General features: G+C 48.7%; 1 protein-coding gene across 1 annotated transcript in view; it reads right to left on the minus strand.

Moving 5' to 3' along the window:
* PLEKHG4 (pleckstrin homology and RhoGEF domain containing G4) overlaps window positions 1-27,706 on the minus strand; it is an 88,338-nt gene that overhangs the window by 54,858 nt on the left and 5,774 nt on the right. Inside the window, exons 2-4 of the mRNA XM_059825080.1 lie at window positions 17,504-17,701; window positions 7,871-10,034; window positions 2,455-2,670 (exon numbers count right to left, since the gene is read on the minus strand). Of these exons, the coding sequence (XP_059681063.1) occupies window positions 2,455-2,670; window positions 7,871-10,034; window positions 17,504-17,701 (2,578 nt within the window). The remainder of the gene's footprint in view (window positions 1-2,454; window positions 2,671-7,870; window positions 10,035-17,503; window positions 17,702-27,706) is intronic.

The raw sequence follows: 27,706 nt of genomic DNA on the forward strand, positions 1-27,706 counted from the left end.
CTCCTGAAATACTGTGTTCTGGACACTATAATCCAAGAGCTGGAGAGAAATTAGAAAAAGCTTATTAATATACCTTGTTTCATAGTCTAAAGGGATCATCAGAAAATAAAAAAAGCTAAGCACTCAATTACTGGAAAAATGGCTCAATAACCAGGCTCAGTAAAAACTTTCTTACTGTGAAACAACATCTTTTGTCCATCAGGGAGGCTGGGCATCACCAGAATTTGACTGAACCTTGAACTTCCATATAGGACCCTGGAAATTGCCTGACCAGGTCAAAGAAAAGCAACCACAGCCACCAGGGCTAGGTCTCCAACAGTGGCATAACCAGATGATTCAAGAGCAGAAGGCGGAAATGAAACTCTCCTGAACCGAAAATTTCTTCCTAACTCCATCAGCTACTAGTGTTATTAACTAGCTCTTATTCACTATTCATTATAAAAGTTATCCTTCTAATGTAATTATTATGTCATTACCAATGTCTAACATAAAGCATTTAACTGAGTGGTGAGTGCATTCCCTCAGGAGTGAGGATTGCCCACTGAAATCCAAAAGACAACGTGAGAGAAGAGATGTCAATCAAATCCAATACTGCTTCTACAGGAAACACAATTCCTCCCTTAGACGAAAACTCCCTTGGAAGTGATATCAAACCCAAACCTTGTTTCCGCAACACATTTCAAGGGCACATCCCTTCATCCCATATTCAAATGTATTTGCCTCGTTTAACAGTTGTACATTGTGATAGGGATCTATGACAAGGGAAGCAACTAGAGCATCAGATCACATAATCCACGCTATTGTAGAAGCCTGACTATGAGCTTCTCTTAAAGACCCCTCTCTTGAACTCTGTAATTTTTTGGCTGTTGTACACACCCTAAAACGTCCAACCTGATCAGTAGATCAGATTAGAAATCCTCCTTTGGAATTTGTTCTTAACAATTTACCTCCCAATGCAAAGTTACATGTTTGAATGTACCATAACTCTGCCCTGCACTCAGTTTCTTATTTCACCTTTTTCCGGAAGACTGGAAAAGTCTTCTTTCCCTTTCTTCTTTCCCTGCACAAAGGTGTTTTCACCTCATTCTCAATCATCTTATGAGACAAACCACCTTCCAGTCTCTTGCCATAAGACATCCAATTCAGTTACAAGAAAGGGCTGCCACCCTTCTCTGCACCATCTCCAATATTCACCATTTCCTTTTAGAACAAAGGCAGCCCAAGCTATCTGAGAGGCATCACCAACAAGCATACACAGTTAAAAATCACTTTCTTAATCTGGCTAGTCATCCCCTCTCCTTTACAACATCTGAGGTCAAAATCAGTCTTGCAGCCCCAGCACTGAGTGGAGATCCCTGTGCTTCCTTTCCACTCTCCTTCCCAACTTCTCCACAATGCACAGGTCCACCTGACCTCTCCTCTGCTCTCTGGCCAATCTTCAACTCATACGTGGCTCCTGAGCCGATCGAATGCAGCTATCTTCCTGCCCCACACTGGACAACCCTCTCGCTGGCTGTGGAAGGAAGCAAGCCACAGGGGCTGCTCACGCAGACGCCGCCAAACGCCTGTTTCGCGCTGGAGAAGTAGTTCTCGCTTCCTCTGCTTTACTTCATGTTTGGTTAAACACAAAGACCTCTTGTGTGGGCCCTGCACACCAAGCGATCCTGGCTGCTCTGTCCAACAGCCTCAGCTTTGTTTACTGCTCTGCCAGTACTTGTCCCATGCAGAAGTTTTATCTGCAGCAATTTGATACTTGCTGCCATATCAGATGCAAACACTGAATAACGTTTGACCTACAACTGATCTCGGCAGAACAATTCTGGGAAGTCCTCCCTTGATAGCTAGTTTTGTCATCTGCTGTTTAGCTACACTATCGTTCATCCCACACGTTGCTCATCCACACTTCATTGGGATATTCCTTTCAACACTATGTGTCATGGAATCAAATGTTTTCTAAAAATCTATTATATCTAGGCAGCTACATTTAATCAACCAAACTTGTAAAACCAGTTTTATTCTTGGTAATTAGAAGAGCACTGTCAATAGCATCTTCTACACTCCTATCCTTTAATTATCTACCAAGTGAATCAAGTTCCTATTGTTTCGACCAGGTCTGATGTTAGGCCCACCAACCCATCATTAGCTGCATCCTCACTCTTCTCTTTTTGAACTACTGGTATGAGCCCACAGATCTGGCATTTTTGACTCATACATGCTTGGTTAACATTTTGAAACTCCTGGGAGCAAGTTAACATTACTTTCATGAGAGGGAAGTTCTACTTCCTGTCCTTCCCATCCAGAAACTTCAGAGGATTCAAGAAGTGTTGCTTCTGGAGAGGTTCAGGGTGAAAGGAATGGAATTGGCACCAGGCTGCAGCGCTGGAAATAGAGGCTCATCTCCCTTGCCCTCCTACAAACCACACTTCCCAGACACATTCTGGCTCAGCTACTCACCAGGCAGGCAGGCGACTCCGCTCCTGAGCACTTCTGGGTTCACATCCTTGACTATGGTAGGTGCAGACCGACCACCCCAGGCACTCCCAGGCGCTGGGGATGTCGGGGGAGTAATAGCTGTTGAGGTTTCCTCCAGGGCACTGACTTTTCTCACTGCTTTCAACACATCTGTGCCAATTGCTTCTTTTCTCATCTCTGCCTCTTCTGACACCATCCCTGTAAGACAAGCAGCAGTCAGAAGCTGGAACAGAGCTCCACCCAAAAGGTCCTTGGTACCAGATTGGGGAGGGACATGTCCCCAGCCCCAGCACTCTGCAGCTCCTCCAGTCCATGGGCCAGTGGCATACATGTTCCAAAACTGGTTATATAACGTTAATACCACTGTAATTCTAAAAAAAACAACCCAAAAAAACCAACCAACAAAAAACCCACAAACAATTTATTGTGAAGTTTGCAAATTACAAAAACTCAATTCAGATCAGGATTACTGTAGTCAAAGTCATTTTTAAAGGTAACTTCTCAAGCAGTACATGCCTGCTCACAGCCTCAAAGTCTGGCGCTGTGCAAGTCCCTGGCTAAGCTCCAGCAGCCTGAGCATGCTGAAGTGATAAACCAGCTTCTGACAGGGAGAGCTGCTCCGTCAGAGCAGAATTACTCCCCCAACACCACTTTCAGATGAGCTCCTGACAATATGAAGTCAACTCGAGGCTGACAAATCAGCTGGAAATTAGCCAAAAGAGACCTTGTTCTGCTCGTCCAGACTTTTATAATTAACAGTTAACGTGAAAGTCAGAAACCTATTTTAAAACCCTGAAGAACAGGATGGTTACATCAATCAGCTCTGCCTGAGAACTGGAGAAAATGCTTCCTTTGCCTGACACCTCAGCTCCGAAGTACAAGTTATCAGGAATCAGTTAATTCTAAAATTAAATATCTTAGCTACTACATGGAAACTAATGCTAGTTTTATCAAGTTTCAATTTTCATGTAAAAGTAGCTGGAGAGAAGAAAAAACCATACCTACTGCATAAGAAGTATTATTCCCCATTTGCCAACATTATAGGAATTAGAAGCCAACAATATGTCTTCAACAATACATCTTTAGCATCCTAAGTAGACAGCTAGGCTATCCCACTGTTTGGCAGAAAGATGTACTAAAGGAAAGGCTATACGTTGCTGCAAATCCTGATACTTCAATATCTAGCAACAAAAAAAAAAAAATCAACCTCTCTTTAGGGAAATAAGAGAGTGGAGTATTTATTTGCTTGCTATGAAGTCAGACATTTTAATTGCTATTTAAAATTGACTTCAACCATCCTACCTTCCTGCTGCATCAACAATGCTGACAATTGACTCAGTTTATTTACTAACAGATTCCAATACTTCATTAAAGAGCGGGACCAGGAACAAAGTAGTCCTTGAAGTGGCTTTCAATACAAGTTTTAGCAGTGAAGGAGATTTACAGGTTGAGGCTCAGCCCAAACTGCTTTCAGAATTGCTAAAGTGGGTGAGAGAAGTGCCCTGAGCAGCATGGCTCACTGGGCAAAATTATCCAACAGCGGGGGGAAACTAGGAGGGGCTCCAGAGCTCTGCACCATCGAGGCCATGATGGAGTGGCTGCTCATTACTCTTTGGTAACACCCCTCTTGAGGGAGCATCCCTCCGGGACCCAGCTTGGCATCTGCTGGTTCAACCACGTAAGCTGCTGCGACGGCTTCGGGGCTCTGCACAGTTCTGGGACGCGTCAGAGCTCAGTTCTGTTCCTAGTACTACCTCAGCCTCCACTTTCCAGTGATGCAAGAGGTCATTCCGCTTTGGACAACGCTGCGACATCTTCCTGAAGCAGCATTTTAGAGGAGCACTGATCTGCCGTAGATGGGGTATCTTGAAGATCAGTCTCACGCAAGTCGTGCCCCAAAGGCTTCACATTAAGGGCTGATAGACTTTCTAGGAGAACATAGAATCATCTTCTCAAGGAGCTGTAAGGCCTGGCAATAAGCAGAACCACACAGTCTGTAGTAAAGGAATCTGCATTAAATGAAGAAAGCCTGCAAAGAGGACCAAAAGGTGGCATTTAAAGACAACAAGAAAGCTAATATAACTATATTGAAGGTATCACACCAAGAGAAAGACATAAACATACATGGCAGCCATGCCTTGGATATCTCTTAGGAATGAGGTAGCAGCTCCTGGAAGCTAGAAGAGAGAAGCATTTTACTCAGCCCATCAGACATAGTCCTGGTACTGGGGCTTTTCAGTCCCAGGGAAACCTCACTGGAGTCATGCAGCCTCCAGACTATGTACATCTTGCCCAAACAAATCTCTTCCCTAAGCTTCTCGGGCTCAGTTCAGATCTGCAGACCCCACCTCTCTCCGAACAGGCCCAAGCACACTGTTTGTTATATGCAATCTGGGGTGGAGGCACTTACTGAAGCGGAAATTGTAGAATGCGGAGGATTACATCAAAAAGCAAACTGAGAACTAGGACATCTGAATTTGCCGTGTTTGCAGGTTCCACCTTTCCCCGAGGTTAAGGAAGTGGTAGAGGAGGATTTGCTTATGTGCATTTCAAAGAGACATTAGCATTTTTCCTGCAAACTGCCCCGGCACCAGTATCATCTATGCTAACATCACGTAGTAACAGGGAGCGGGAACGGAACGCCCTAACAGGTGCTGCTGAATATGCCCCAGTGTGGCTTTTCAGCCAATTTCTTGATTATCAAGGTATTTTCCACCCCTAAAATACAGGAATTCTTTCCAGAGCTGCAAAGTTTCAAAATTCACTTTCATTCAAAGTTAGTCATTAAACAGCAGTCACATTATCTGTGAATGGAACCAGTGTAAATTTTAAGCCACCAACTCAAAACAGCTCACATTTGACTCAAAATCTTTCTAAGTTAGATCATATTTGTGCAGAAAATAAGCTCAGTTTGTGACGGGGAGTGGGAGGAAGGGGAGAGAGTTAAGGGACAAGGAAAAATCTGCAGAGAGAGCAAACTCAGATGCCCCAGTTCTGAATGCGTATTTTGATATAATCTACCATGTCTGCCGTAACAAGAAAGCTCCTCCACCTCATGTAGAGCAAATCGTGCGTCTGCCCACTGCTTTGGCCCAGTAAAGCTTAAGCTTTGTTGTTATTTATAGTTTAGGCAAGATACCCACAGTTTCCAATCACAGTAGCAAAACAACCCCAACAAGAGACAGTTACAGAGAATTTAACTTGCATACAGACTGACTGGAGAAGTCCATTTGTAGGACTGAGAACATTTGCTTCACTTTGTAATTTTATCTCTGAATCATCTTATTATTGTATCTGAGGGTTTAATGGGGCTAGATAAGGGGATGGCTTGTTTGGATCTCAAAGCAATCAAATGTAATTGAATGGATTAAGCTTATTACAGTTCCAGCTATAGTGTTTAAGAAATACTCCCAGCATTAACAGATATTTGAGCTGCCCTATGCCTTAAAGAGTTTAGTTCATTGGTTTGGGGGGGTTCTGGTGACTTAGGTTGTTTCTTTTCCTTTATAAACTCTGAGATAACAGGATTCTTTTTTTTTTTTTAAACTGAAATGCCAAAGTTCAACATCATCAGAACTGGATCATGAATGTCACTTATTTCAGCCAAATCCCCAGAAACATTTAAGTTGTCTTTCATTAAAAAGAAACTTCACACATACCCCAGAGGGGTCCGTCATTGCTGAAATCCACAGCAACGGCCAAGTCTCGTCCTATGGAGCAGCGAGAACATCACACTTATCTCATACACGAGCTGAACCTGGCTAATTTTAGACAGAAGAGATGGGAACACCGAACAAGCAGCCACTAGAGTCATGAGGAAAGCGTACACCCAGCACTCAACGCAGCCTAGGTTTTCTGAGGTCCGGTCCTGTGCAAACATGAAGTCAAACCAGATTCAGCTTGGTCAGGGGAATGGATACCCACCCCATGGTTATTTACTGGCATATATCCCCCCAGAGCTACAGATAGGCAGAAGGTGACCTCTTTTTTCCTGCTCATGGTGGTAGACACTCAGAGACATACACACTTCTGAAATAGAAACTTTTGAGCCGACCCCTCCATTTCACAGAAGAGAAATGCTTGTCACTCCAACAGTATCACAAACGCCTGGCAACCGTGGGCTTGCTTAATTATGGAATTAGAGTATTTTGGTGCAGGTGTTAATGAAATTTCATTTTAATCAACGGACACTTTAGCTCCATTAGGAGGTCCCACTAAGGCATCAGGTAAAATGTGACTTTTGGACACTTGAGAAAGTAGCTGTGTTTGCAGCCAAATGGGGTAGTGCTGCAGCGGTGATGCAGGCTCTTATCCACGCCATTCAGGACCAGCGCAAGCATTACGCTCACAGCCCGTGCCGAGACCACCAGCTCTCAACCTGTTCCTCCACTGTCTCAGACACACTCTAACAATATGGGTCTGTACCTCCGACCCTTTCAAGCGTCCTCACTCTAATATTTCAAGCCGGGTAATTTTCCTAGCCAGGGGTCTCAGGGAATGAGAGCTGCTGAACTGGAATGGCATGTTTCACCCGCCCCCGCCACACACACGCTTCTCGATGAGATCTGCATATCTAGCTACAGCTTTCCAGACTCAGCAGTGCTAGGGAAAGCCAACATCATGTCCATGCGGTTACACACTGCCTGCCTACAGTCTGGTGCAAAAGGCAGAGAGACCTGGATTGCCTGTTCAATTCTTTCTGAAGGAGCATGGCTCCAGCACAGGAACCCAAGCATCACGAAGTCTGGGCAATACCTGCTTGAACATACTGTTTGAGCTGCAGTTAGATGCTTAATTTCTCAGTGCTCTCCCACTCAAGTTAAACAGCTCCTACTTGAAACAAGCTGAAGAAAGCATGCTGGAGGGGAAGGGAGGAAGAAGGAGGAATCCCTGAACTCTGCAGTTCACTTCTTAAATCAGTTACCAGCACACACATTTGTTGATTTTCAGGTCATGTTACACAGCTAGTATTTTACTGTGGCATCCAATTCTGCTTCCTCTTGCCACAAATATCTTCCTAAAGCCGATTTTCAACTATGAGAGACTTGTACAGTTAGATATTCTCTTCTCACGCATTCCTATTGCATGCACACAATGAACGTAATGGGTGTAGGTCACCAGCGATCAGATTAACTGAAATTAAAAGTCTTACACTGGAACTTTGTTCTGTACCGACGTAAATTTGCGAAGAACTATTAAACAAAATACCTACAATAAACCCACCTGTGAAGAGAAAGCTAATTTCAAGCCACAAAACCAATTTAATCATATTGCTGTAGTTCGTGCTATTACCCCAAAGCCTCCCAGCAGATGTACTTGTCAGCAGTACCTCTTGAGGACTTTTGCTTTCAATCCATGTTATCAAACAGATAAACACACAAACATCCAATTGCTGTACCTTTAGGAGATGATGCCCCAGAAGCTGCCTCTTGGTGGGAGTGCAGAGTGGTAGGCTCTGTATGCCCCTCAGTGGGTCCTGAGGACAGTGGTCCAACCTCCAGTTCCTCTTCAATGGATTCCAGTGTTTTTAAGGCTATAGTCTTTGACTTTTCCCCATAAGAAAAACTTCCCTGGTTCTCCTCCCCTCCCTGCAAGTCCTGTACTGCAACACGCTCTAGGTTCAGCACAGAGTTCTCTTCACTTTCATGGCCCTGGTTTTCTGCCTGTCTTTGTGCTTCCTGACACCTCTCTCCAGACCTCTGGGTTCTGAGTTGACTTGAGCCTTGTAGTTCTGCATCAGGGCCCATCAAAGAGTCACCATTATTTAACTGTTCTGCCATCTGATCACCCTCTGCTGACAGAGCAGTCTGGAGTAGTATGGCTTCTTCAGCTTTCTTATGCTGACATGCAGAGACCTCTTGCTCTTCACCATCTGACAAGAGTCCATCTGTAGGAGCTTTGGCAGAACAGTGACTATGACTAGTCCGATTCTCATTTACAGTCAATATTTGTTCAATCTCTTTGACTTCCTCAGGGCTGTCCCTTCCTCCCAGCTCGAATTCATCTACTTCTCCCTGGTTCTGTTCCGGAGGATTTAATGGAGAACTAAGATTTGCTTCCTCATCACTACAGCAAGCGCTGAGTGCTCTTACATCTGCCGTGTTCCCTGAAGAAGGAGAGCCTCTCTCCACACCTACATCTGAAGCCTCAGGCGTGATAAGTAATGTAGTGGCCTGGACTGGCGCAACACTTTCACTGACACTCTGGCAAGAAACATCAGAACCTTCCTTCAGTGTGCAACGTGGTCCCGAAGGTCCCAGGACAGACACAGGAGAGGAATCCATCTGTGTCACCTCATTTTGACCCTTGGTCAGTGGTTCTCCATGTCCTCTCAGCATCACCTCCTCTTTAGCAGGAGCAGCATCTAGAATTGTTTCTGGGCTCTGCTCTGATGTTTCAACACCAGGATTTCCACTAGGACCATCACTTTCTCCTTCCACATTTCCAGGAGCACCAGGCATTTGTGCTTTGCAGTTGACACCATCACCAGCACACACGTCGCTGTAGCTGCACAGTGCATATCGCCAATCGATTGAGTGTTTGCTGCGGGTCTCCTGCTCTACTGATGAATCTTCTGCACTGCAGGCAGGAGACTCAGCCACAGGAAAGCTATTCCCCATGTTTCCAGGACCACCTGCTATCAGCTGACCTTCTGGAGACAGTTCTCCATGTGCCATCATTTTGTTGCTTTCCAACGGAATTACATTTTTAAGAACTTCTGCAGAAGTCCTCAGAGTGTCCATTTGACAGTGCTCCTTCTGCATAAGTGCTGACTGAATTAAGTTCTTGGAGTAGGTACTGTCCTGAATGACAATAAACCTGTGCTTGCCTTTAGACGCATTCACTCGTGTTCTGGGCTGAGTGAGATAATTTAAAGCTAGCGATTGGGTTAAAGAGCCTGTCTGTGGCCCAAACCTGGGCAGCGAAACTTCTGTCAGCTCAACGTACTCCCCTTCAAGGTCACTCTTCAAGTCCTCTTGAGGAACAGGACTTGTACAGACACCATTGACAAGAGCTTCACTCAACTGCGGAGCTGTGCTGCTAACAACCAAGCTATCTTGATCTGAACTTTGTTCCTGTAGATACTGAGATCCTAGGTCTGGCGAAATGCACTCAGCATGGTCCACAGGGAGGCACAAAATTGAATGTTCCTCTATTATTTCTGGAGAGATGATATTGTTTTCAATTATTTTTGGTTTATTTATAAATTCAGGATTAACCACTTTATCCCAGGGGACACGAAATATTTTATCATCAGTGGTTAGCAAACAATTTTCCAGTGCTATACCCATCCGCTCTCCATTGAAAGTACTCAACCATTCCAGAGTAAAAATAGAGGTATAGGAAACTTCTGGAATCACAACTTCCTCTACATTATGCTTGTCTTTTGCCAAACATTTCAATACAATTCGTGGAGACTTCTTCAGATAGGGGACCACCTGCAGGTAGAAGTCACCAGGCTTCAAGATCCGCCAGTCAATGGAAGCTAGCTGGACTACAATCTTCTCGTGAATACACAGGGGCCAGCCCTCATGGCGAAACAGCAAGCCACAGTACTGAACCTATGGAGAAAAGAGAAAGTGTTTTCAGCATCGGGAACAGATCTCAGCTCAAGCTTTTCGACAGGACAGATCAATGCTTCTCTTTCACAGCTGTAGCAATAGAACAGTTGAATTTACAGTCTTTGGTTATTAGTGTAGGGGAGTTTTCTATACTGAAGTCTTCTCTTTAAAAAGCAGAAACAAGAAAAGCTAACAACACAAGTCACCAGCCTCTCAGAATTTGAATATGAAACAACCAGCTGCCAGAAGTCTCAGCCCTATTTTAAAGCTGGGTCAGCAGACAGGCAGAGCTCTAAGCCCCAGAAACGCAGCGTAAAGAAATCAGGAGTTCTCACCTCCCAGTGCTCAAGCCGGGAGACCCTGTCTCTACCTCATTTCTGACTCATTGGGATCAACTGGACCAAGTAAGAAAGTGAAAATCCAGGCCATACAGCACCCCTAACCAAGTGCCATCAGACAAACGCAGGCAGACAGCGGTCTGCTTAGAATGCACAGACAAAAGCTGCTGTCCTCAACTAAAGACCATCCACAGCCTTAACGGAGAAGGTAGCCAAATAGTACACATCTTTTCCAGAGCATCCACAGTGAGCTCTAGTGTACCAGGTACACTCGATACCAACCTGCCAGAAGGAGGCTGTAGATGCAGAGACCTCATTGCACAGGATGCTGCTAGTCAGCCTGGCACCGCAAAATGTCTTTTCCCTGGTGAAGCAGTGTTGGGTCTTTAGACTGAGGTCTGCTGGAAGGGAGGGAATGAAAAGCTTTGCTGATGAGGAAAGGCAGAATGAAAATGCCAAGGTCTGTCTGAGGACTTGTTTTTATTCCCTAATGTGCTCTGCTGGAGTATGCAATTTGGCCTGATTTAGCCAAATGGAAGAGCATGGAGCCAGGTAAAAAGCATTGCTTAGCTGGTGCTATCAAGAGCCTGTGCAAGCCAGGTGGAGACAAGTTACATGGGATGCAGCAGCAAGGGATGTCTGCAACCCACCAGCGAACAGAAGGCAATCCTGCGAATACAAAGCAGGAGAAAGGAGGCAGCAAGAGAGGAAAGCATAGCAGGACCACAGAGGAAGACTGCAGCAAGTCCCATCAGCAAGCTGCGAGAAACTACACTTAGCGTGCCAGGGATTTCCTCACTCCCAAAACGTAGCAGCACTCGTGACAAGTCTCAGACAAATCCCAATCAAGTAAAAGAACTGAAGTTTCATGGCTGAACTGACTTGACTCAATTATTTACAGCTTTATCACAACTTCAGAAAAATCACTGCTTTGAACTTGATTCTGTTTCGGTAAAGTAAGATTTAAATTGAGCCATGACATAAGCCATCAGCTGCACAATTAATTTCATCTTTCTCTGTCACCACAAGGGTTTAGATAAGATTCACCTGTATCAGATGCAATACTTTAATTAGAAAGCTGTCATCTGGAAACCCAAAGATTTAGTATTGGCAGCATTAGACTTTAGACATTTTATCTTGTTTCTCTTACATGTTCACATGGAAGTCTTGACAGAGAAAGGAGTTTATAAGAATGCTGTATTCTGCAGGCCAGACAGATGAAAGAAAAAAAATACTTAATTCAAACATTTTGCCATATAGCAGAGAAAACACAGAACTGGAAGGAACTTCCTGGATCCTCACACACCTTGAAACAACAGGTAATGGCATTAAGTAATTTCTCTCCTATGTTTATCAAGCTTTACCTTCAGCCCAGCTGGGTTTCTTACCCTCACTGCACCTGATGCAAAGTTGCTCAGAGGCTTGAAAGCCCAAATCATCCTTTAGATTCAATAATCCCTCCTCCTCAACCCTGGAACTTATTCTCTGGATGTGTTCCCATTGCTTACAATTATTAAGCCATGTCACATCACCTTAGCACATCTGCCTTGATCATCTCTTAGGCCTGCCTGAAGCACTTCTTTGGTGATGCTTTTTTCCGTTTTTAAAAAACCCACATTTCTTTGTTCCACTTTTTCATTGTGCAAAGCATTGCTAAACACTGCATATAATGGCACCAACACTTCCCAACTGTGCTAGAAGCATCTCTTAAAGCTAAGATCACACTCATCTTCCAGTCATGCCCCTACAGTAAACCAGTCACCTGCCAGTTTTTCTTTCCAAACTGATGAACCCCAGTTCACAACAGAAATTCTGCCTATTCCTTTGTGGAAGCACATGCTTGCCCTCCAAGCCTACCGTTATAAAGATTTAAGTACAAAGTTTTAGAGCTCATCTTGTGCAATACATTTATCACCCTCCTCCTCCTCCTTTAGGTTATTACTCATGTCTCCCAGACTGATTTCATCACAAATATCTGACATCTGCATACTCTTACTTTTTATGCCAAGGTCATGGATGAGAAGTAATGTGTGTCTCATGACTCCTGTCTCCAACTCCGTTCTCACTGCAGTACAAACACCCTTCCTTTCACCAGTTTGTTACCCGTCTTGCAATACTTGCATAAACTTCCATCCCTTTGACACAGTAATTAATTTTCCGTATGACTCCATACTAAATCCTTCACGGAAGAGATTAGACAACGAAACATTTCTCTCTAGAGAGTGCTGGTTTATGAAAAAGGCTAGTCTTACACTACCTGCCATGGAGCAAACCACGTGAAAAAACGTTATCCAGTTTTTAATGGGTCAGTTAATTCAGACATTGCTCAGTGCATGTTGTTGTATGCTCAGCTTGTTCTCTGTATTTTGTTACTAGCCCTGACTTAACGGATTCAATAAAAATCCCTGTTATCAGGCATTGAGCATTGCATCGTAACTTCTTCCATATTCCAGGATGGAGACCAGCCAGTCCCTTTTCTTCAACATAGTCAATTCTGTATCCATTTCCGTCACGGCAGTTTTATTTCTGTTCACTCAGTGCAACTGCCTTACTGTTGTATCTACATGCTGTATCACTACTAAACTGAATCTTACTTTAGTCATCATTTGTTTGAAGGATCATATTAACATTACCTTTATATTCTAACCTTGAACACAGAGCAACTGCCCCCTCCTTTCTTTCTTTAAGAATTTAGAATTTTAAAGGCCTACAGTCTAACACACAGTTGCTTGTACTTCCCTCAAAGGCACGGGGAGCTAAGCGTTGCAGGCTTGTGTTCTCATGCTTTCTGATACCTAAGACACAGATGCCTCTACACCAACTATTCCCTTTCGTGCGTAGCATGGCTGAATTCAGCAAACCAAGACCTCCTCTTACAGCACACGGTTTGCAGAAGCTGCTACCGGCTTCAGCATGTCTCAGGCCATACGTACTTCACCGACTTTTCCATCAAGCTCAAGACTCGCACAGCACCTCAGCCAATACAGCTTATATCTCTTACAGTAAGTGCCCAAGCTAAATATTTTGTACACCAGGTTTTAAACAAAAACAATGTGCTATTTTCCAGAAGAGACTATACAATTGCACCCTACACCAGACCACATCAACCCTTCTTCTGCCATTAGAATATTTCCTAGTAGGTACAATAAGGCCAGCTGTACCAAGGGCCTTTGGGGGGAAGAAGAGGCAGACAAAAAAACATCAGTTCCTAAACTACTATAAATAGTTGATATGACTGAAAAATGAGACACCATCAGCAGCAGCATAAACAGAAAGTTGAATTCCATCTGCACCTACCTGGCACAGAGTTTCTGTTAAAACCTGGATGCAGAGTAACCTATTTGGGAGCCATTCACACATTAAGAAATCCAAAACTCAACCTCTCTGCTTAGATGACCTGCCTGCCTACTGACTGACAAGTGGAAGAAAATTCAGCAATAAAATCACCAAAACCAAAATGTAGAATGCATTGAAGTTCCTGAAAAAGCCTACAAAGTCTAAACTGCAGCAAGAGCGAGAGTAACGTCCAAGCAGGAATGTAAGTCCTTCAATAGCCTAAACATTTCAGAGTTTTAGAACTTTAGAAGTGGAGCATCCTCAAGCCACTCCTGCTCCAAAAAGCACCTTCAAAGGGAAGATGACGTGAGGAGGCTTATTTCAGTTGTTTTAACATTTCACTTTGAGGCTCAAGTATTTGCTCTTCGCATGTCCAATCACTACCGAGCCAAACCAGGCTCATCAGAGTGCCAGGAACAGACACTACGCCCAGTGGTTGCAGCCAGGAATAAAGCTGCCTCTGAGAAAAGATCTGGGCACCAAGAACAAAGATGGCACAAAGGTGGTAGCTCCTAGAGCTACGGGGATGGCTGGGCTGGAGCAGACCAACAGTTTATTTAGCTTAGGATGTCCTCTAAAGGCCAGGGGCAAAATCTGGTTTCTTAATCTGTGCTGAGCAGAGAGACCCCTTGGCACACCCCTCTCCAGCCCCTGGGGATCACATACAGGCTATTGACTTTAATGCGCCAAGCTGAAGCCTATGACCTTGTCTAATACTTCATGAAGCCACTTACACTTTTGTCACTGCAGAGGCTGAGAAAAAGGATTTAGCGCTCTCAAGATTTCCTACAGTAGCTATTCAAACAGGCGTTACTCCCCCCCCTCCCCTTAGGAGAAGCTCACATGGACCAGCTGAACTACAAACTAAGGAGGAAACATTGCTCTTGTTTAGACTCTTTAAAAGGCAGACAAAACTTTTAAAGAACAAGTAACAAGAAATAGCCCTGTGATTTCAGACAGTGAAGACAAAAGACAGGGCACTCAGTGGAGGTTTGGGGAAGAGGAGGAGTCCACAACAAATGACAGAAATAACTTTTAGCAATAAAAATTCAAACAAGCAGGCTTCTAAATGAAATATGGAATAGCCTGGGCCTACCTCTAAAGACAGTACAAGGTACCTAGAGCCTTCCTTGATCTCCCTGTATAGACATTCTGAAACTACAAAATTATGAGTCAAGGCCAGAAAGAGTCATAAGCAAGGAGGAAAGGCTCAAGGCATCCAGCTGTGCTCTATTGAGAGGCCTGTGCCTGCACTCCGCCGCTTGTTGCCCACTCTCACAGACATCTCACACCTCAGCAAAAGCTCCTGATACCTAATGCTGAGCCCTGGGCAGCCCCTCACTGGAGGTGGCTGTCCCACCCCCCCCCACCAGCCCTGCACCTTGTGGCTCCTGGGCTCGCCAGGGAATGCCAGGCAGGCCCCAAGCCACCCCCCCCGTCCCTGGGTCTGTGACAGGAGGGTGCCTCCAAGCACAGCTCCTGCCCCTGTGCACCACCTCCCCAAACACTGCTGCATGTGTAGGACAGCCCCACCATACCGGTTTCCCCCTCCAACAGGAGACCTCGGGCACCACCAGCCCCCTTGCCTCCATGTCACCTGGGCCCATGCTCCAGGCCACACTGGGGGGGCCACCAGCACCCTGAGCCCCTCCAGGGTCCACCGCCCTCACACCTCTCCCGCCTCAGGGCCCCGCACGGCCCACTGCCCTCACACCTCTCCCACCTCAAGGCCCTGCACAGTGCAAAGACCACTGCCCTCACACCTCAGGGCCCCCCGCAGCCCCCCACCCTCACACCTCTCCCAGCTCAGGGCCCCGCACAGCACACGGCCCACTGCCCTCACACCTCAGGGCCCCCCGCAGCCCCCCACCCTCACACCTCTCCTGCCTCAGGGCCCTGCACAGCGCAGAGCCCACTGCCCTCACACCTCCCCCACCTCAAGGCCCCGCACAGTGCACAGACCACTGCCCTCACACCTCTCCCGCCTCAGGGCCTCACAGCCCACTGCCCTCACACCTCAGGGCCCCCTGCAGCCCCCCACCCTCACACCTCTCCCGCCTCAGGGCCCCACATGGTGCACAGCCCACTGCCCTCACACCTCAGGGCCCCCCGCAGCCCCCTGCCCTCACACCTCTCCCAGCTCAGGGCCCCACATGGTGCACAGCCCACTGCCCTCACACCTCAGGGCCCCCCGCGGCCCCCCACCCTCACACCTCTCCCGCCTCAGGGCCCACCAACTCGGCACCTCCTGCTCCGACGGCCCCTGGCTCAGCCGAGGACACCAAGCCCATCAAGGCAGCCCCATGCTCCTATTGGCTGCCACAGCCTCAGCTGTCCTCCCATTGGCTGCCGGGCAGCACAAGGCCCTCCCTACCCCCACACCCCGCGGCCCCACCAGCCCCAGCCCGGCCGCCCAGGGAGGGGCAGCCCCCCGCAGTGCCCAGGGGACCCCCTCGCTGCACCCTCCCTGCGGGTCACTGCGCCCCACACCTCCCCGCTGGGAGAGCAGCACCGCGGGCCCCGCTCCCCACGGGGCTGTGCGGAGCAGCAGGCTCCGCTGGCAAGCCAGGCTGCTTTTTCCTTCCCACCACCTTCACCTGCCCAGGGCACCGCCGGGCGCTTGGAAGCTGCCGAGATCTCAGGGAGTGGGGAAATTGCTCCCTTCGTTTGGGGAAAGCCGTGAAACGTCTTGCAATAATTACCGGTTCTTAAAAAACTAAAAGCCTTTGGTTTCTTTAAAGGGGAAAACCATGCTATGCACCATCGCATTAGAAACTGCAGCTAGATTAAACAATGGAATAATTCCTATTCGAGTGTTCGAGGTGAGAGACGGCCGCTCCCCAAAATCCTTATGCACAACCTTGGATCCTCCTGTACGGGCTCACAAAGACACGGCTGGCACCAAGCTGGAGGCTGGCGACAACGCCTGCGAGGTGACCAGCTCCCAGGGATCGTTACATGGCTCCATCATATGTGATGGGTGTTTCCCCCAAGCATTTCGCCTCCTTGAGACAAATGAGCGAGTGACTATATCAGCTTCTATTTAATATTTTTCCTCCTCCCAAAAGTCCCTTGCCCTCCACCACGAGGACTTCTGTTGAAAGCCTGGCCGCACACACCTTCTAGGTTTAGGAACAACAAGGCTGGAACGAACCCTAGTTTTAGGTTGTTGGGGTTGGTTGGGTTTGGTGAGGGTGGTTTTTTTTTTTCCACATCTTTCAAACTTTGAGCCAAGTTTGTGATGGAAGCATTTGACTCATCGTTTCTAATATTTTAGACTCCCAACAGTAAAGCACGTTAATCTTGGACTCGTTCTGGCAGTAAATGTAACGTGACTCCTCGGGGCTACTGAGCCTTGCGACCGTTCCAGCAACCATCAAAGGGGAGCCGGAGTTCTGGGAAAAACACCGACTGGCAGCATTTCGCCCCGCACATCCTCCTGCCAGCAGCGGGAGCCTGACAGCTTCATCCACAGGGCCAGGGTTATGGCTGGGGTTAGAAGCCACCCGAGTCAGCCATATCCAGCAAACGCTTCGCTAAACCTCCCCCTCTGAACCCCTTAAGCCTTTCTGTTTGGTGTCGGTGGTTATGGAAGGCGAGGGCACCGCTCCACATCTGATCTCTGCATGGTTAAGCTTCAATAACAATTTTTCAACTGTTTCCTAATTGTCTGCCTGCCCTCCCACCTAGGCTGCCGTACACACGGCACTTTTTGCCAGCCGTTTTACATACGAGAGTAGAAAGAAAGCTCTTCAAGAAAGCCTTCGCAGGCCTTAGAGAGCATGATGTACTCACACAGGCATCCTGCTGAATGCACTGTAGGATGTGCTTGGCCGGAATCAGGAAGTCTATGAGGTAGCGCAGTCCATCCCCACGGTACGTCTTCTCCACCACATCAAAAACTTGGCACAGAACAGTGGCTGCGGTAGCCTCAAAAGGAGGGTAGAGTGCTGATAACGTACTCTGAATGCAACCGTCCAGCGACTCCGAGTCCTGCCAAGAGAGAAAGCGTTAGCGGTACCACGGCACGATACGCCCCGGTGCCCTGACAAGCCCTACACCCAGGAGCGCAGCCATCTCCGAATGCAGGAGGAGAGAGGATCAAAGGAGCAAAGTGCTGTCCTTTCTAGTTTCTTTTGGCACCGGTGATTCCAGGTAAACAAAAAAAGCTCTCCCAAAACGCGAGTGAAGTGCTTGCAGAGCGCTGTGCACAGCGGCGAGATTTCCCGGCTTTTGCTTACGCAGCAAGTCCTTCTCCTGACTGCGCTGGGTGGGGCTGCTATTAAACCATTACCACAGCACGTGAGCGCGTGCGAGAGAGCGAGAGTATCATGGGGTGGACGGATCGGCGGGCCCCGTGTTTCGGATACCCGGGGCTGGAGATGCCAGGCAGCACTTGGGTACATTAAAGCCTGGCGTTATGCCTCTCAGGGGGCTAAGGGGAGTTGCAGGGGCAACAGTTGTGCCGAAGCTCCTCAGTCTGCTGCGCTCTGAAGTCCCCACGCAGGATAAGCTGCCGGAGCTGTTTGGTACCGGGGAAAGCCGCTCAACGGTGCAATTCCTCGTTATTCAAAGTTGTTTGCCTCTCATGAAAGGCTCACTCCGGGAGCCAGGAATTTTCCGTAGCGAGAGATGTCTCACAACAGGATCCGCAGACTGTGCGTGAACAGGGTGGTGCCTGAGCACGCGCATCGATACATAAGATGCCCGTTTCCTGCCCGGGGATCAGAGGCGATGGCTTCCCTACTTCCACTTTCATTCGGAAGGGCCTGCCAGCCGGAGCTTGCCCATGGTGTCAGGACCAATTCCAGTGCTAGAGGCCAAATTCTGGTCTATTGCATGGGTGTAAATCAAGACAGCTTGCCAAAAAATAACAATTAAAAAAGATAAACCTGTACACATCTGGAGAGAGGATCAGGATCCTTCCTTTCTATTTTAGAGGGGACCCCTCTGGCTGACTTACAGCCAGCGGGAGTGAGTTTTGCTGCAAAACCAAATGAAAGTTTACTCAGGTGTCTGGCCAGATCCTCATCTGATCTAAATCCACCTCCCTTCACTAGAGACAAGAAAAGCATTTCAGCTGCTGGCCCAGAAGCCCTACAGCCTCCTGCAGAACAGGAACAGCTGTATGGACATGCCTGAAAACATACCTCAGTTCCACAGCAAGATCAGGAGAGAAAGTTAAACAAAGCAGTGCCACGACAGCTTACACCGCCACCGGGGAATAGTAGGATGAAGGGATCAGGAGGGAGCAAACCATTTAGCTTCTTCCACTCCAAGGGAGCACACGTTCATCGCTCCAGATACCTCCACTGGCTGGAGAAAACGCAATGCTCCGAGAGCAAGCCTGAGCTGACCTGCAGCCAGAACAAAAATGATGCTCCTCACGCAAGCCTTCCCATCTCTCGCAGCAAAACGATCTTTAAATTCCTCCTTTAGAGGGTTGGGTGTTTTAAGCATAATATAAACTCCCTGCTCTGTTGTAAAACCTTCTTGTAGGACAGCCTGCGGGATTGCAGAGGAGAGATGAGGATGCCCAGGCGATGCCTGCACAAGCCCTGCCTGCACCGAGCCGGCAGAACACGGGTGACAGGCAAACCACACACTGCCCATGGCACGGCACTGCTCCATGACTTTTTCCGCTGTTTCTCCTGATGTCAGCGACAAGCAAGGCTAAGTGGCAGCAGGCTCCTAAAGCATTCGCAATTCTTCTGAGAGACCAGCTGCCTCCTGTAATACCCCTCAAGGTCAATGCAAACAGATAAACAGAGGTTAAGGAGCTATTTTTCCATATTCTTAACCCAAGGACTCAAAAAGTAGGAGGCCTATGTGCACACTTTCAAGCGTTGAATACTAGGACTGAGCATTTAACCCTAATCCTAGATGGGAGGAGAAGACTATTTTAAACAAGCTTCTTTCCACTCAGAAAATAACAATGTCAAACCTCAACTTTTATTCCATTAATTGAAATGAAAAGCCTGGAGGTTCCCAGGTACTTTCTTCTCTGCAGGAACGGGTCTTCAGAGAAAATCTTTAACTAGATATTGTGGAGGTCAAGAGAAAACTGCCAAGAGCTGGCAGTCAGCCTGCTCTGTGCAGCAGCCTGAACAGTTCTGGTCAAGACCACCCCCACGCAGGGTACGAGGGATGAACTCAGCAGAGTTCAGGAAATGTAAGAAGAGAAAGTAGACCGATAGGAACTGCGGGATGAGTTGTACAGACCCAAGACGACAGCCTAAAGAAGCAGCGTTCCCTTTACATGGTATCCTGGACCTGCTAAAAGGCATGGAAGGGGCAGTAGGGTGGGGGAATGGGTACCAAGTCCAACATGAAGCCTCTCACAATTAGACATCCACCTCATATTTCTAAATATTGACATAACGCACTCAACAGTACTCATCTTTCCTCTCCCGCGCTCTTGTGAAATGACAGAGAGGGGTCAAGCACAGCCAGCTGAAGGCGAGCGCAGCTCCGGTAACCTCTGTTGACACCAACCTGTCCCAGCAAGCGTCTGTGGCCTTGTCAGACAAAACTGGCCTTCACATGGGTGCTCTCCCACCCAGCACCAGCCACCACAGAGACCCCCAACCAAATGCTTGGGCACGCTCACAGTAGCATTACTGCTGGTAGCATTTGAAAACAATTTCCATCTGACCCTCCGCAGGTTCAAAATCTCAGTCAAAACCAGCTGGAGGGTGGTTCTGTGCTGTCTTCTGCCCCATACCCCTTCCCCTGCTTGAGCAAAATTCTTTCAGATATCACCCCCCCCCCCAAATGAAATCAGTTAAGTTTACTATTGCAAACAAAACAAAGTCAAAATATTTGCACGTGAGTCAGTGCATTTCTCTAAGGTTCTCACACCATTCCTGCTGCCTTAGCAAAGCCTTCACAAGACAATTATTAACATTGGCCCCAAATCAAAAATCCTTTATATGGTTAAAATAAACCAAGTCGTAGATTGTCCTTCCTTTAGCGAAATACAGAATAACCATAGCCTGTAGCCGTTGCAGAGTTCAGTGCTAACAGTGCACTACTTAGCACAGAGGCTTTATTTCTCTCTGGCTAGACTATACCACGAAGCCGTGATAGCTGTGCAGGCTTTGAAGGGACAGAGAGAAGATTTCAACCCCTACCATTTGGTAGAAAGAAGAGATGTTTTCACCAATCGCTGCTAATTCCACATGAAACTCCCCCAACACGGGAGCAAATTCATACATCCCATCGTGTTGCACGTGATTGTAGCACCAGCATCCTTGGGCTGCTACAGAACAAGGATGGACGCAGCCTCTGTGTGCCAAAGATGAACACGGAGGCAACACCGCTCTTCAGTGCTCCCACTCACCCAGGGTGGTCTCCCAGGGATGGGTCCTGTCCAGGCGGAGGGTGAAACATGGCAGAGCCTCAGAAGTCACCTTGAAACACAGAAGGTGAAACATGGCAGAGCTTGGAGCCTGCAACAGCAGCAGATTCGCCTCCGATCATGGACTCATTAAACCAACTCCCCATCCTGGGGATGGGGCTGCTTATTTGTACTAATTAACTTCTCAGATTGCAGAGTGGCCTGAGCAAAGGACCTCAGCAAGTGCTGCAAGAGGCCGTATGGTCCTGCTTTTTAACGCTGGAGCACAGCCAGCCAGTATCATGCATCTAGCCTGTGGGCAGTGCCTCCTGCCACACACATGGAAGAGCCATGGTTTGGGGAACTCATACGAACCAGCTCAAGACAGCAAGAGAAGCATCCTGCGCTCCAGAAGCCAATAAACTTGAAGTCTAGAGCCCATCCTACCTACAAACCACATCCCTTATCTCAAGCAGGCAATGCAACCCCCAGCAGGCATGAGGAGAAACCTCGGCAACCCAGGATGAGGGGACAGTGCCCGGAGAGGAGAACAAGCTAAACCCAGCAAGGATCCAAGGAGAGGGCACCCCTGCCCTGACACACTTCCACTTCAGCCAGCCCACAGGAGCCTCCTGGAGAAAGGAGCCTCCTGGAGAAAGGAGCCTCCTGGAGAAAGGAGCCTCCTGGAGAAAGGAGCCTCCTGGAGAAAGGAGCCTCCTGGAGAAAGGAGCCTCCTGGAGAAAGGAGCCTCCTGGAGAAAGGAGCCTCCTGGAGAAAGGAGCCTCCTGGAGAAAGGAGCCTCCTGGAGAAAGGAGCCTCCTGGAGAAAGGAGCCTCCTGGAGAAAGGAGCCTCCTGGAGAAAGGAGCCTCCTGGAGAAAGGAGCCTCCTGGAGAAAGGAGCCTCCTGGAGAAAGGAGCCTCCTGGAGAAAGGAGCCTCCTGGAGAAAGGAGCCTCCTGGAGAAAGGAGCCTCCTGGAGAAAGGAGCCTCCTGGAGAAAGGAGCCTCCTGGAGAAAGGAGCCTCCTGGAGAAAGGAGCCTCCTGGAGAAAGGAGCCTCCTGGAGAAAGGAGCCTCCTGGAGAAAGGAGCCTCCTGGAGAAAGGAGCCTCCTGGAGAAAGGAGCCTCCTGGAGAAAGGAGCCTCTTCCAGGGACTGCAAATTTCAGGCTTTCCTGCCTCCAACAGTATTGCCACATCCCCCTCATGGGAAAGGTCCTGGACACTTGCTCCTTTTCAGCCACACAGCACAAGCAGGAGTGCTTTCCAACCAAGCCAGAGAGCATCTCCCAAAGCTAAACGTGTCTTGGGACTCAAATGCTTCTTTGTCGACAGCACAGGAGGACCCACGAACTCCAGCTCACTGCCACCACTCCGCCACATGCTCACCACACCTCCCAAAAGAGAAACACACTTTTAAAATAACTCCTCTATAAATCAAGGCGCTAAATAAAGCCCAGGTTAAGGTCATGTCCGGCCATACCGGCTTTCACTGCTCTTCAGCTGGGAGTTGGCTGCCAGTGCAGGGGCTGGAGGACAGCAAGGGAAGAGGAAAGCAGCACGTGGGGATGGGATGGATTCCTTGGGCAGAGCCATGTGATGAAAACAACCCAGCATGGTCCCACCCCAGAGGCCTGGGGAGCAGGGAGAGTCCAGGAGGGCTTCCTAACTGGCAGAGGGCTTGGGTCTGAGTGGGGGCAGAAATAAGCAGGGTCATCCCCCCCTCCACTGATATAATGGGAACAACAGATGCTGTGAAATTACTAGAGGGATAAAGAGTGTTGTGGCAAAGCTCTGCTGTGCAGCCTTAAGAGCCCTTCTCCCCATCACGAAGTGGAGCAAGAGCCAGGAGTCAGGGAGAGATGAGGTTACGAGTGCCCGGGCAGAAGCCCCAAGCCAGGACTAACAAGCAGGCAGCAGTTACAAACCCACTCAGGGGACACATCTAACTCTCCTGGTACAAGCAGCTGCTGCAGGATGGGGGAGGAGCCTGCCAAGAGGCATCTGGAACAACCAGAACCTTCTTGAGCTTTTCTAGGTGCACCGATTGAATTTTCTGCCTGCCTTTGTGGGCACAGAGAGCGCTACGTAGCAGCTCCAGCCACTGGGAAGCCCTGCCATGCTACATTTCTTTCTCACTCAGGACTCAACTTCTTCCTCTTTGGGACTTGCTGCTCACCAGTTAGGGCTGAAGCTGGAAAGCCTCCTATGGGTTTGGAGAACAAGAAGTCAGCCTGCCCAGGGAGCAGAGAGATCCCCAGGATTACACACCTTGCACAGCATCAGAATACCTGCATTCTCCCAGCAAGCGCCTGTGACAGCAACCCATGTGGCGTGGGACAACACAAGTCAGTGCAGGGAAGGGCTGCAATGCTGCTGGACCCACAAAGCCTTGGCAGCATTTTCCCTACAACTCACCCAAGCACCTTGCTGAGAAGACAGTGTCTTGCTCAAGAATTTTGTCTACAAGAAGTTGAGTCTTGGCCAAGGAGAACACGAAGAAGAGGCACAGATCTTCCCTGCTGACAGCTGGATGCTGTCTGAAGACTGCTGAAGACCATCGGCATGGTGAGGCCAGACTAACCTCCTTTCTAGTGGGCTGGACTGGCCCATGTAACACACTGAGGATTCATCTTGCAGCAAGAATTTAGCTAAAGGACCTGCAGCTCTGCTCTGAGACACGTAGACCTCCGAAGCACGAAACTACATATCCCAACGTGCCCCAGTTAAATCCAGTGCTTGCCGTGGCTTGGCAGAACAAGGAGCATAGCTGGGCGGTGGAGCAGAGCCCGGAGAGGCTGCAAGCACAGCAAGCGGTGCCCGTGGTACGCCCAGCTCTGAGTCACCGAGCGTCTCGGCTCCCGCTCAGCAGAGAGGCCTTGCCAGGAGCTCCCGCAACTTTGCCCTCCTTCTGCCGGCTGCCCAGAGCCTGGCCACGTCCTGCACGCACCCACTTTCTCCCCTCTTGCCCAGGTACCGACAGACGGTGTGAAGGAAGGACAGGGGAGACCAGAGTCTGCAAAGGTGAGGGGAAGGAGAGACGACCCAACCCTCCCACACCCCAGAACTGGGAAGTAGAAAGAACAGCAAAACCGGGAAGAGGCAGAGCTCCGGGCATCGCAGCGCCTGCCCGTGGCCCCCAGCCAGCTTCGGGACGGGGGAAAAGGAGCACACAACAGGCGCTGAGCAGGGCCGGGTTAGCTGGTCCCTCCGCCAGCAAAGGCTGCCGCGCTGCGCCGCTTGGCTGGGGCTGCTCAGCTCTCAGCTGACGTGAGAAACCTCATTTCCAGTAAAAACAGACCTCTGGGCTTTCCACAAAGCCTTTTTACTTTCTGATACAAAGCCGAAAGCCAGGCCGCTTTGCCTTTAAAAAAATGAGACATTTCTCCGTTCAAAAAGGTCCTTGGCTAAAAACAAGGCTTGTTTTTCTGACAAAATTTGAGATTTCCCACTATTTCTGCAGGGAGGAGAACCCTCCCAGCCCCATTTCCTGAGCCGCCCTAATCACAGCGGCAATGAGTTCAAGAGAGAAAAATCTTCCCAGAACAAGTGCCAGCTCCCCCCCTCTGCTCCTCGCTCTGAGGCGCAGGGGGAGGCTGGGAGGAGGGCGCCTGCCTTCGGCACCCTGCCTCCCTTTGAATGTTTTCCCTAAAATAATGTACTATTAAGTGGTGCAGCTATAGAGGTAGGCATTCACACTGCTGTAATTACACCACCTTCCTGTGAGATAACCAGGAACGGCTCTACCTGCTCTTTGGGCTATTGTTTCAGGCTTTTCAGGGAGAAAAGCACAGCACCCAGTTCCACTTAGGAGGAAAGCGTTTGCAGTCTCACCCAGGCTGGCTTCGCTCATGGGCTGTACCTCCAAAAGCCAACTGCCTTCTGCATGCTACCATGCCACAGCTGTAGCCCAGCTCCCCTGCTGCTGGGGCAGGCGGGATGGCTCCGCAGCCTGAGGATAAACCAGCTCCTACAGCCTTGCAGGGAGTGGTGCTCCGTAGACGGAGCTCAGAGAATCGTTTCCAGATGCCTCCCTCTGTTCCCCTGGCCCTTCTCCGGGTTGACGCGGCTGCGGCAGCCAAAGCAGCTCCTACTGGGCAGCGTGCGGGATTATCATTCCAGGCACTGCAGGAAAACAAGCGCTTGGAAGCGATTAACTCATGATCTCTCATTTAATTAAACAAAGGGAAAAATGATGCATTTGCTTTTCAGCTCTGAGGTCCCGCTTCTGCGCATGCTGTAGGTCTGGGCATGCTCAGCGGGGGAAACGCAGGCACAAAGCTGGGCGATCACCCCGCCAGCCCAGGACTGGTTTGTTTTCACTCAAGGGCATCATCCCAGCTTGCTTTGAAAGCGAAGCGTGCCCTCCTGCGAGCCTTGAGCTTTGGAGTTAGTGCACAGCTATATCAATGCTGTCCTCACGCCAGGACAAAATGCAGGCAGCAATAGAGGGTGGAGGCAACCTGGTACAGGCAGCCACGTCCGTGGCTCTGTACCACGCTTCAGGTGGCCAAATGCAGACATTGGCATATGGCAACACGACTGGCAACAGTCACCCTGCCCGAGACCCCTGCAGCCCAGCAGGATGCTTACATGGGTCTGATACAGCAACACAAGAAGCGAACCTACTCTTAACATACCCAAACCCCAATATTCATCCTTGCCAAAGACATATCCTGGTGTAGTCCTTCGAGGAGGAAAGCCTGCGTGCCTGGAGAAGCAGGGCCTTCCCCAGCCCTTGCTTACCCGTGCCCCCAAGGGACGCTGGATGCATGCGGTGTCTTCAATAGCAAGCTCTCTGCTCTTCAACCGTCTCCAGACCTGGCTGGAGAGCCAGCCTGACCAAACACTGCTCCCCAGAGAAAATGGCATCATGCACATTCAGAGACAGCAGTCCAGCACCCGCCACCTCTTCCCACCACAGCTATATATTCACGTTACTCCTCTCTACCCTTTTTTTAGCTTTTCATACTGCAGGTTCTCTGGAGCAGGGCCTGTGACTGTCTCCTTTGTCCACACAACACCCAGCACATCAGAAAAGCTGCTGACAACTGCTGAACAGATTAGAGAGGCCAAACTGGGGATGAAACACTGACCCACAATCCAAGAAAGTCCTCTTATAGCCAGAGAGGAGCAGAACTGGGAAACGTAGATAAACCTGTCCTCGCAGGGACACGTGCCGCTCGTAACTGAGCTCTCAATGAACTGAGCAGAAGGTAGGTCTTATCCAGAGCAAGGAATGAACACCCGCTCCCAAAGGCCTGTTACTTTCTATTAGCAATAGATCAGGAAGACGATACAGGTCTTTAAAGAGCATCTGAGAGAACAGACCAAAGCCCTGTCCTTAAACAGACATCTTCCAGCTGAAATGAAGGCCTGCAAATGTCTGAGAAGAGCTGTGTATAAAACACCATCCTACAGCTGGAGACCAGCTTATTTTGGTTTAGTTTAATCAAGGGATTAAGTCCTTAATCTGAAATAACTGTCTAAGCACAGATTTTTTTTTTTTTAATATCATTGGCATAGATCTAACCATGCAATTACTAAAGCTTTACTTGGTGTGATGCAAAGCTTTGGGTACTTTTAAAACACACTTCCCAGCAACAGATTCACACTGGAAGAGCGTAAGTGTGTGGTGGACGTGGTTTCATTGCCCAGCGTTAGCCACATATGCCTCCCCACCTCCTCAAGACCCCCCAGGGCAGGGCTGCGCCCCTCTTCCCTCCCACCACCAGACTGCACGGGCTGCCCTGGCTGGGGCACCGACAGGCTATCCACAGCACCAATTGCCATGGTCCAGCCAGGGATCTCCCCATTCAAAGTGTTATGTTCCTACAACAGGCTTGGACAAGGCTTGCTAAATCCCATCAGGTATCACAGACAGAGCCAAGAATTTCCCAGGCCACTTCTGCACAAGACCAGTCCTGGGACATTACAGCAGACTCCCTTTCTTTACAGGGCTCTTCTAGGAAACGCACTAAAAATCTTTCTCTCTGCTACCCAAGAGAATTGCTTGAGCTCATTTATCTTATTATTAGTTACAATATTTGCTCCACTCTGAACTTCAGGCATTGGCATCCATCTGGCAAACCAGCCTGAGCAGTAGCATCTTGTACCCCTTACAGTTTGTGCCTAACACCTACCAAATAACAGGGCGCTCTAGGCAGATGAATGATTGTTCATACCAGCCAGCTATAAGATACCCTGGGTAAGTTCTTAGCCAAACAGCTCAGCTCATTTTAACACCTTTTAGTCAGAGGCATGAGGCCACAGCCAACACCTTGTGTTCAGACACCCATCTGGGGGCATCTTACAACAGATGGGCAACCTCCTGTGCTCAAAGAGAAAATGATAATCCTTCAGCAGGACAGCTGACAAGTGCCAGAAACGATCTTCACAGGGTCAACATTTAGATTATTACTTATGGGCCAGCTTTGCACGCGTTCTGAGCTCGAGGCTGTGGCTGGGTCACGTTCAGATCCCAACCCCTTCGTCTGCAAGGTGTGCGAGCTGCTGGACAGGCTCCCGAGGGGACTGGTGGGTTCGCTATCTCTTGCGACCTCCATAGTTGAGGGTGGACATCGCTAAGAAAAGAAATCCTGTTTTAGTTAAAAAAGGGCTCCCAGACTCAATGTGGGAGCTAGCTACCACTCTATCGTCCCAG

Source organism: Gavia stellata, chromosome 15, assembly GCF_030936135.1.
Source record: "Gavia stellata isolate bGavSte3 chromosome 15, bGavSte3.hap2, whole genome shotgun sequence".
Classification (NCBI taxonomy): Eukaryota; Metazoa; Chordata; class Aves; order Gaviiformes; family Gaviidae; genus Gavia; species Gavia stellata.